The sequence below is a fragment of the Lingula anatina genome, chromosome 1, assembly GCF_051362555.1.
Source record: "Lingula anatina isolate TDL-2025a chromosome 1, LinAna3.0, whole genome shotgun sequence".
Lineage (NCBI taxonomy): Eukaryota > Metazoa > Brachiopoda > Lingulata > Lingulida > Lingulidae > Lingula > Lingula anatina.
In genome coordinates, this window is record NC_141767.1 from 56,607,552 (window position 1) to 56,618,301 (window position 10,750).

The 10,750-nt window shown below is 35.1% G+C and overlaps 1 protein-coding gene across 7 annotated transcripts; it reads right to left on the minus strand.

Annotated features, from left to right (window-relative positions):
- Positions 1–3,243: 3,243 nt before the first annotated feature.
- On the minus strand, positions 3,244–10,746 carry LOC106168550 (uncharacterized). Of its 7 annotated transcripts, none has more exons than XM_087002900.1 (7): positions 10,562–10,744; positions 8,676–8,761; positions 6,384–6,863; positions 5,141–5,203; positions 4,775–4,864; positions 4,295–4,410; positions 3,244–3,850 (listed from the first exon to the last, which is right to left on the minus strand). In XM_087002900.1, exons 2-7 carry the CDS (start codon positions 8,679–8,681, stop codon positions 3,418–3,420), a joined length of 1,188 nt encoding a protein of 395 aa, XP_086859026.1. In that variant the 5' UTR covers positions 8,682–8,761; positions 10,562–10,744; the 3' UTR covers positions 3,244–3,417. The 7 variants fall into 7 exon arrangements, with proteins under 7 accessions (XP_086859026.1, XP_086859025.1, XP_013403108.2 ...); XM_087002899.1 differs by having other exon boundaries at positions 10,529–10,744; XM_013547654.3 differs by lacking the exon at positions 8,676–8,761 and having other exon boundaries at positions 10,562–10,746.
- Between the last annotated feature and the right edge of the window lie 4 nt (positions 10,747–10,750).

A 10,750-nucleotide genomic window follows, 5' to 3' on the forward strand; every position in this document is an offset into this window, starting at 1 on the left:
ATCTAGGTGCAGGTCAAACTGTAGTTTCTACGTAGTTTACGTACATTAACACCAGCACATAAGACAAGGTGGCCAGACTACTTGCCCTAACTAGTCACTTCACATTCGGCCACTGGATTTAGTCCATTTGATTTGATATTTAAACAAGACTGCCTATTGATTCGATGCTCAATAATCCAGCTCAAGAGAACAGAACAGATATGTTTGGATTGTCATCACAGAGAAAGACTTCAGGAAGGTTAGAAAAGGACCACTGAGCAACTAGAGGCTAACATTGAAAAAAGGAACCACTGATATGATAAATGATAAATGACACAAGAGGACATGCTGCAAGTTGGGGAATCACATGCACCTTAACATCTACATACTTGGCAGGAATAAGAATGGTGATGCTTGGTTATCTGAAGTATATATAATAAAAGAAAGGTAAAACAATACCACCCACATAGTGGATGTGATGGTTGGGTAAAAAAACCTGTATTAATCCCAAAGATTTGAAACTTTGTGTACTAAAGACTGTAGGAAGTTATTGAGAAGAGCAAATGACAAAGAAATGTAGTCAACCAAAGAAAAAAGGGCTTTCTATTTCTTCTAAATCTGATAGTGACTATGAAGTAGGAAAAAATTGAGGACTGTTTCTATTTCTTCTGAATCTACCAGTGACAGTGAACTAGGCTTTGACATTCAAATGGAAATGCAATAAGAAAGTAGTTCTGAATTGGAAAACATGCCATCCACTTTGACAAGCATCAATCAATCAATGAACATGGAAAAAAGAGTCTGCCATGTACTTCAGCCACCACAACCTAAATCAGCACTGCCAGCTACTGTGACATCCTGGTCTACCTTGGATGAGTCCTTTCCCTCCTCTGGCCCAGTACCAGTAAAACCCCTAAACAGAGATAAATCAGGACAGCTTATTGACACCACTTTGACCATTACCTTGCCATCAGCTGTTAAAAAAATAATTTGCAAAGCTGGTAAAAAATTTATATATAAATGTGACTTTTGTGTCATTAAAATGTGTTACATGCAGTTGTATTTTTCAATTTGCAGAAAAATATGTAATATGAGTGTTCTGCAGACAGATGATATGGATTAAAAGGATATAAAATTTCTGTAACACCTTTTGTGAAAATATTTCCAAAATAGTCTTCCTTTTTTTATTCGAGCATGTTTGGGATACCAGTATGGGTAAATATTATTCAAGTGTGACTGATAACTATGAACCAACTTGTGTACTGGTAAATGAAATCATGAAACACAGTGCAGTGTATGAAAATACAGGCAATTAAGCCTGTATGTGAAATACCAATGCAATTATCTTATTGTATGAAGTGCCAGCCATGGTATAAGTATATTTTTAAGCTGATTTCACTGAGACCACTTTAGCAAGAAACCCTGTAGAGTTAGATCTATCCAGCTAGTATGATGGGTGTATGGGGATGCAGTCTTAAACAAAAGTTGGCACCCCTTCAAGAGTAACAGGAAGATTTTGTCAACTTGACATATGTTTTATGGTCAGATATCATTTAAAATGACCTTGCAAAATTAGAAAAAGATTTTATATCATTGTAGTTACTGGATGTAGTAATCTCAGACATGATGCTTCATCATCCCATGGCAGGTCAGAGGGTTATGAAACTGCTGAAGATTATGGGAATTCATGCCTTTTTATGAATATAATAAAGTAAATATATAACACAGTTATCATAAGATATAACTTTGAGGAATTAGTAAGAACCAAAATCATACTCTGATGATCTCATGATCAGTTTGAATGCCTTTAATCCAGGTTGTTTTAGTACATTTTGATTGTATATCCTAGTAAAGAATTTTGGTTGATATCAAGAAGGAATGTGCTTTGTGGCTGAAAATTTTTGGTTTTAATATAATACGAATGCAACACCTGTAAAATGCATTAACATGGGCGTAACTAGGCATACGCACGGATGCACTGTGCGTACAATTTTTCGGCCAACCATGATATTATTTTATATAAATTTAGTGTATTTTTCACAGAATATATATCGAAAATCCTCTGCGAATTAAAGTCACCTGTATGTACAAATCATCTGTATACGCACAATTGTTCTGACCCCCCGTCTTGCATACTTTTATTCAACTGAGGTAAACAATGCCTGTTACCTTTACAAGTCCTATCTTAATCGTCCATCTAACTGGAACATCCTTTACCTCTTAATTGGAGGGTTAAGTGGCCTTCAACTCTCCTGTTGTCATGAGAGTAACGAATGCACTATTGCTGACGATATTTATCTCAGGTAAAATCTACCTGTGTGTTATTTTCAAAGAGCAGCTCCCGTAGACCTGGGGGCACTAGATAAAATCTGGACACCAGGTTTAATAAGGAGCTACAGAAACAAAGGAAGAATTTTTCCTGCAAAGCTTCAAAGAATTTCACACGGACTTGATCCAGCTTAGCCCTCCAAACTAACAGGATGGCATGGGCAATTTTCACAAACAAATAATTAAACTTAGGTCGCATTCACAACGAGTTGAGCCAGGCTTTACAAATCCTGGGGACTAAATATGGCGGATGTACATGAAAGAAAAACCGCCTAATCTTTTAATAGTCTCTCCGCCTCTCACACGCCTCCCTAGCTGTGTCGTCTCAATGGAGCCGAGATTTAATGACTGTCCCCCTGCAGGGACGATGTGTGGGGAGGCGTGTGAGAGGCGGAGAGACTATTAAAAGATTAGGCGGTTTTTCTTTCATGTACAACTGCCATATTTAGTCCCCAGGATTTGTAAAGCCTGGCTCAACTCGTTGTGAATGTGATCTTAGATGTATCAGAGCTCTATTCTGTCATATAATTGGTTGTTTTTGGCAGCCATGCACCCGCATGAAAGCTGGATGAAACCGCATTTAAGTTCAACTCAGAGGAGGATCCAGGATTATTCGAAGAAGGGAGGGGGGTCTGCTAATGCGAAGTTAGCCTCCTTTTAAATGAATATACCCTTCTGGGTATATAAAAATATTGAAACTTTATTAAATCGCGAGAACATTTTTGACTTAAATGATGATTTTATCATTAATGGAAATTTAGCTATGATGTGTGGTACATATGCTGTGATTACGCTGTCCTTCATCTGTTGCGTTAGTCTACATTTTGCTGTACATGCTGGGTATTTTAAAAATCTGTGCGCACAATTTTTAAAGGTCTGGTTACGCCCCTGATTAAAGACTGAAAAGGTTAATTAATGGAATTAATTTTGAAAGAATACTGTTCTATTCATTCTTACGTGTATTGGCAATAACACAGTTGAGCTCATATTACAGTATATAAAATTGTGAATGCATGTTTACTCACAAAACTTGGAATGTCAATTTAACAAAGACAATGTATAAACTTAACAAAGACAGAAATGTAAAATTTACTTAAAACAATGGATATTTCACAACTCAGTTTTAGGATGCTTATAAATATTTGCAAGTTTCATCGCATCAATTACCAGCTTTCTGAACTCTTTTGTTTCCACAGTTGTGTCAGAGTTGGCTCTGTACACATCTCTTGGTGCTTCAACTGTTAGTTCTTTGTGAGAATTATGCCACTCCAGGTATCCACCTCTCGCTTTTAGGATTTCTCCAAATTGCTTAAAGTTTAAAGAAGCATTGTATGGAACCAACTGTACAGCGACACTGCCCTCCGGGAGAAAGATACCATTCATGAGACCTGCTCCATTCATGCCTATGAGAACTGCATAGTTCTGAACCAACTGTAGCTGTTCTTGAACAGTCTTACCACCAAATTCAATCAAGTACAATTTTGTGATATCTTTCACAGACTTCACAAGCTCTTTTTCATTCAGAATCCTCCGTCGATTTGCCCTGAAATGACCATGGAAGCTGATTAATGCAGTCTTGAATAACATTCAATAACAAAATTCAAAACAAAGATGAATTGCAACAATTATAACTATGTCTGACCTATTGCTGGCTCCCAAACTTGAACTGGAACATTGAGTATACCAGTGGGTGACATTTTGTCTTTTTTGTATACAAAGACAAGAAATCAAAATTTTATGTGCATGGACTACTTGTGGTAGTTCTCAGTAGAGTCCTACTGTGCATCAAGATGATGACAAATTTTGTTTGCAAAAAAAAAAAAAAAATTACTCTGCCCGATTTGCCACATTTTTGTCTTAACTTGTCCTGAACTACTGTAGTGACATCAACGGGTGGGTGGAGTCCATCACTTAGTAAAAGGTCAATTACGAATCACACCTCATCATCTCTCACACTAATTTGAAATGATAATTCCTACATGCCTACCTTGATATCAGTCCTACTTTCCTTGGTTTAGTTGGCGTTGTCACATGGAGCATGGTTCTCATATAATTGACATAATTAAAAACCAAATATTTATCATTCCAGTCATACCTGGGAGTCTGAAAAAAAAAAAAAAAAAAAAAACAATATGGAATTTTATTTTCATTTTTTTTTCATTTTTAAATGGGGGGGTCTTTGACAAAAAAGCAATGCAGATTTAAGATTGAAGCATGTCTCGGTCAACTCTACAGTGGTGTTTTAACAAAATTTAAAAAATGCGATAAATTGGCAATCCCATCTTCCGAACTTGTTTTTTTTATGCAGAACATACAATTTACACTGTAGGATTATCTGCATGATGTCTTTTAACCTGTGTTAGTAGTGATAACAAGGTTTTGTATGTTTTGGTGGCAGAGACAGCTAGCGAAGCCAGTGACAGCTTCAGGGAAAATAAACTGGCAGTATATTTAATCATGACCTTACCCCAAAATATATTTCCTTAAAACAGATCTTGGTTTCTTTCTTAACAAAATCTTTCTGGAGTGGTTTCATGTTATAGTCACCTGTTAAAAGCTGTAAAAGATTGTTAAATAAATTAATTGATCACAAATCATTGTATTTGAAAACTAATTTTATGAAAACATTTGTTGGATCATTAAATCATGCTTCAAACATCCATAACATTTTTAATTCTTAATAAGCACAAAAAAGTAAAAATCACCAATCTGTCATGTTTAAGTGATTCTTCATGATTCAGCATAGATGATAACAATTCAAATCAAAGGTTAAGAATAACACACTACTATGTATATATAGTAACTATTATGCATATATACTATAATACAGTACCTGCATCAACTGCATCCAATACTTGTTTTCATTCTGAAATGCTGGGGTTTCCCAATTAATTTTCTTTAAAATAATGGAGAAAAAAAGAATTTAAAATAGCTGCTTAATTGTGTTCTTATTTTCAAATCACCCTCAACTCTATCCATTATTCAAATACTGTGATATATGTAAAATTGGCTCACCCACTCAGCATAGGTAAAATGGCAGTATGTGTATTATTTTACTGTAACTTTAACTTTTTTAATGATCTTTTCTTCTTTTAATTCAACACCTATTCAAAAATTCAAATAATGCAATAAATCTGCATCTAATGAAAAATGACATTTTTATGCCCCCATTTATCAAAATACCAAAAGATGTGTGGCTATCAGATGTATTATTGATCATGCCAACAGCTAGACCACAATGTGCAGTTTGAAGCATCAAGGTCATGGCAGTCAGTTAAATTTCCTTTTGTTAAACACAGGTGTCAGACTATAATGGAGAGTTAGTGTATTAAGGTAATTATTCTTTCCAGGTGTCTGCAGATCATGTCAAAAACCCTCTTCAGATGTGACATATTTATTAAAATTAATATCTTCATCAATATGCCTGTTATACAGAGGTACAGTGTACTTGAGATTGAACTCAATGTTTCTTTATCTTTATCAGACTTAACTGTTAGCTTACATTTACTGTCCAGGTAATCTTTTCAAAAGTTTTATTCAGTGAATAATGTAAAATTCCAAAAATCTAAAAAATAAAAGTCATTCTGAGGTTTAACAGTTCAAACATACAGGTGGACACAGGGAGAGAGGGGGGGGGGGGCGGGGGTATCTTCAAACCAATTAAAAGGTTCAGCACTCATCTGTCTCAAAATGGAGAGAAAAGACAGATATCATATCCACAGAACTATTCCAAAATGCCCCAAAGTGTACCATACTTTCCAAAATTTATTTGCAAGAAGGGTGAAGAGTATTCTCCTTTCAAATTACACTAACACATTATATTAAATATGTAATCTTTATAATTACCATGATACATTTATATGATTAGATATTCAACATTGGTCAAATCGTGAAAACAGATAAAGAAAAGTTCATGCACTTCTGACAGAATGATGAGGTTATTTGATAAGAATATTTCAACTGATTTTTTAAAATCATTTGGCAAGATATGAACAGTTTTTCTATTTTGGTATAAACAAGTTAATGAATTGACTGAATAAGGGAAACCTCTTTAACATGTAATAAATGAAACTCACCTTCAGTCTTGAACTTTCCACAGAAGGCATCAACAGGGTAGTTTTACGTCCAGTTTTTGATATGTCATGATACATTACAGAAAATAATGGTAACATCATGTCCCAGTGTAAATGGAAGTAGTTACTATTGCCTCCATAAAAATACATTGTAAAGACATAACCTACATCATACGTTTCTGTGCAAGTTATATCATCAATCTGTCCATCAAATGCTTGCACATCCCAAACTAAATCTGTTATTGAACAAGTTTTCTTGTATGTATTGATCACATCATTTCCACCATCATTGATGAGAAAGGACTGTGAGCTTCCATCAAGTACCACATTTGTTATTTTACAAAATGCTCCAGGATAGTGTCCATAAGAAGCTGAAACTTCTGAAGGTCTCAATATTACAGCAACCCCAGGGTACAGGAATATCAACAGCTCCAACAAAAGAACCTGTCTGTCTGCTCTGCTCATCTTAACTTGCACAAGTGACTAAGCCGTATAGAGTGAAAAAGTTGATGGGCAGTCAGTCTGAGTAAGTCAGTAACATATATATATATATACATATCAAGGCAATGCTTTAGACTGGGTTTCCACAGATTTAGATCGATCCATCTGGATCGACCTAACTCCCTGGGGGTTCACGCTTAATTACTGTCAGCTTCCAGGAGCCGAGCGTGCACAAAAGTTAATTACCCCCTTACAGCTTTTAGTAGGCGGGACAGATATTTAAGCTGGTTAAGCTGACTGCAATCTAGTGAGACTCCCCAGGAGGATAGATTGATCTAAATATCTGTGGGAATGGTCTCTAAGTGTAGGCAATGTGTGGCTAAGGCACGGGAATTTGAAATATAAAAGTGTATATTGTAACTATATGAAGTCTTTTGATGCAGGTATGATTTGCATATTTCATGCAGCCATATTAATAAAATGTTCAATTGATTTTTTCCTTAAGTCCATCAAGGTATTTTTTTCATTTTTTGAGAAACAAAGAGACTAATTCTAATTCTAACAAGGCAGCAAAGCTGTCAAATGTACAGACAAAAAGCAGAAAATAATAATGCACAAAATAGGCTACTGTCAATTCTGATGCAATAATCAACATCAAATTTTAATTATGCACAACAGGTATTACTGATATAAGTAAAATGTGTAACTGGCATAAGGCTTCAGGCCCATGAGAGTTCAAGTTCACACTTTAAATTGCCAGAATGAGAAAAATGAAAATTTCACAAAAAATGCACGATTTCCATAAAAAGATGATAATCCAATAGAACTGGTTTTCTAATTTGAGCTGTATGTCAATCCTAGGAATCATTCTTGGAAGTTAAAAAAATAATAAGTAACACAGTTTTCTTCACATAACATTAGTGGTGGCAGTCCACAAAGTAGGTTTTTTGTCAATTTTGATGCAGTATTACATAATGATAAACAGTATTATTACCACCAATTTTTAATTATCTACTATAAATAACATGGACATTTAGAAAATGTGATTATCATTCAGCCTCAAGCCCATTGGAGTTCTAAGTTCTACACTGAAAATACCAATATGTGAAAAATGAAAATTTCACAAGAATGTATAACTTCCAGACAAAGAAGCTAACTTGACTCTTTTCCAACTCAGGCTGCATTTTAGTCTTATGTTTCTTCTTTGTAAGTTTGAGAATCATAAGTAACATGATTTTCCTTTAATGGTCATGGTGGCAGTGCACAAAATAGGGTTTTCTTCACTTTTGATGCAGCATTACAGAACATAATGCTTAACAACATAATGACCATTCATTTTTAACAATAAAATATAAGTATCATGGATATTCAGAAAATGTGACTAGTAAAAGTCTTCAAGCCCATGGAGTCACACCTTAAAAAATGGAAATATGTGGAAAATGAAAATTTCACCAAAAAAAGTATAACTTCTAGAAAAATTAACGAATCAGACTGGTTTTCCAATTGAAGATTTATTTTAGTCCTATGTTTCTTTCCTGTAAGTTTGAGAAGAAAAAGTGGCATGGTTTTCCTTTAATGGTCACTATGGCAGCAGTGCCCAAACAGGGTTTTCTTCAATTTTGATGCAATATTACATAATGCTTAACAGCATAATCACCACCAATCTTTAATTATGCACTGTAGGTAACATGAATATTTAGAAAATGTGACCAGCAAAGGTCTTCAGGCAAGGAAGGAACTTCTAAGTCACACCTTGAAAACGCCAAAATGTAAACAAGAGATAACTGTTACGTGCTGAAATAAGTTTATTTCCATTTTCAACATTTTTTACATAAAACAAAATAACCCACTTACTTTCATTTTTATATGATCAAATTGTTGAGATGGGAAAAATATCTATAGAACAACTTTAAATGTCCAATTTGCTCCATTCTGAGATTCTGAAAATAGTAAATGATTGACATCCATGTCTGTACATAAAAAGTCGGCAAAGTAAAATACAACAAATTAAAGCATGACATCAAAAGTAGTCTATTCAGTTTCCACGTGTGCAAGTATGGCAACAAACATTTTTATTTGTAACAGTGGGGGCTGCAGATTAATTATGCAAGTGGCAAGTACATACATCATCAACTGCATGAATAAATAGCCTCAACTAGAGTGTACCAAGTAACTTACTAGTAATGACAAGCAACCAGCTAATGATATACCTCTTAGACCCCATTCCCACGGATTTTAGATCGATCTATCCCTGTGGGGAATCTCACTAGATTACGGCTTAAGCGTCTGTCCCGCCTACTATAAGCTGTAAGGGGGTAATTAACTACCATGCACGCTCGGCTGACATCAATTTAGCATCAACCCCCAGGGAGTTAGGTTGATCTAGATGGATCGATCTAAATCTATGTAAATGCACTCTTAGTATTTCAATTGTAAGGTTAACAACTTGTCAATGGGCAAATTTATCAATTTTTATATACTGATAGCATTTGTGGTGCTTTTACTGACTAGAATAGAACTATAGGGTAGCCTGTTTTTCAATGTTGTTGCTGCATGTACCAGTCGCTAGAGATGTTCTTATTTAAAAATCGGTCTATAAAATTCTCATTGCCCCCCCCCCCCCCCCCTTCTCCCATTGAAAAGATCAAGTCACTGCCATAATTGCTTCACAGGACTCCCACTGTGTATCAAGGCAATGCTAAAGTAAAGGCAATGTGTGGCTAAGGCACAGAAATTTGAACTGTTTTTAATCTCAAACAGATCTAAGACTTAATGTTAGATTTCAAGTTGCTATGTGCCATATGTATATAAAAATAAATGATCATGCTTTCTTTTAAAACAGGCAACAAACGTTTTAACATGAGGTTTTGCCACAGGATTGCAGAAGAGTATGTGCACTTATAATTTACATTAAAAGATGCTTTGAGAGAAATTCTATTAAGTTATTTATAGATTATTTGTGGGTTTTGTTAATGTCTACTTTTAGATATAAATTCAATTTCCTGATTCTAAGCTACTAGAACAGATACATGGAAACTTTTTAGCAATTTACGCTTTTTGAGGTCCATAATTGCTCTCATGCAGTGGCACATCAGATGCATATCAGAAATCGTAAATTTGGGGAAAAACTAATTTTACAATTTTTTGTTAGGCCTTCCCTCCTCTTGTTCCCCATTCAGGACTAAAATGTTTCACCAGCATGTCAGATTTTTTTGAGGAAATTTGGGGAAAAACTAATTTTATAATTTTTTGTTAGTCTTGTTCTTAGCCCTCCTCTTGTTCCTCATTCAGTGTATGTTAGGATGTCAAGTTCTATTGCATACCAGTATGATTTGGAAGATATACATTGTATTAATTTGTATTTTCCCATATTGCATGCATCTGTGCCCCAAAATTCTTCACATGCACATTTACTCTGCTTGGGAAAATCCTGGCATCAAAATGTAAACTGTGTGTTCATGCATTCTAGCTCCTTTTCTTATTGTGTAACAAATTTCAGGTTCTTGTGACATTATATATAGGGGGTGAAAACCAAGTGGGGGTCTGAAAAAAAAAAAAAAAAAAAAAAGACAGACATGGTGGCACTAAAAACCTAAATGAGACAGATCAAGAATTTTAACGGTTTATTCGGGGGCAGGTATGTAGCTATCTGTGTGTAAAATTTCAAGTCTCTAACTTATTAGGAAAAAATCATGTGCGGACCCTACCAAGCCTCGGTCTTTCGAACTGACGGGACGCACCTGTCGTTGCCACAAACAGTCACACCAGTCGTGTCACTTTGTTTGGCTGTCCTGACCGTGGAGTGAACATTAACAAAGAGTCTAAGCCATTATTAGGAGCAGTCTTGTTCTTAGCCCAGAGTGAATGAAAAAGATCAACTGCAAAAATAAAAATAAATAAAGTAAAAAATAAAACGGCGTCTAGAGAGC

What these genes read in the sequence shown, in the direction of transcription:
- LOC106168550 (XM_087002900.1), bottom strand. An exon ending in TGGAAAGTTCAAGACTGAAG is followed by an intron (nt 5,204 to 6,383) that starts GTGAGTTTCATT and finishes ATTATTTTAAAG; the next exon opens with AAAATTAATTGGGAAACCCC. An exon ending in AAAGTAGGACTGATATCAAG is followed by an intron (nt 3,851 to 4,294) that starts GTAGGCATGTAG and finishes TGGTCATTTCAG; the next exon opens with GGCAAATCGACGGAGGATTC.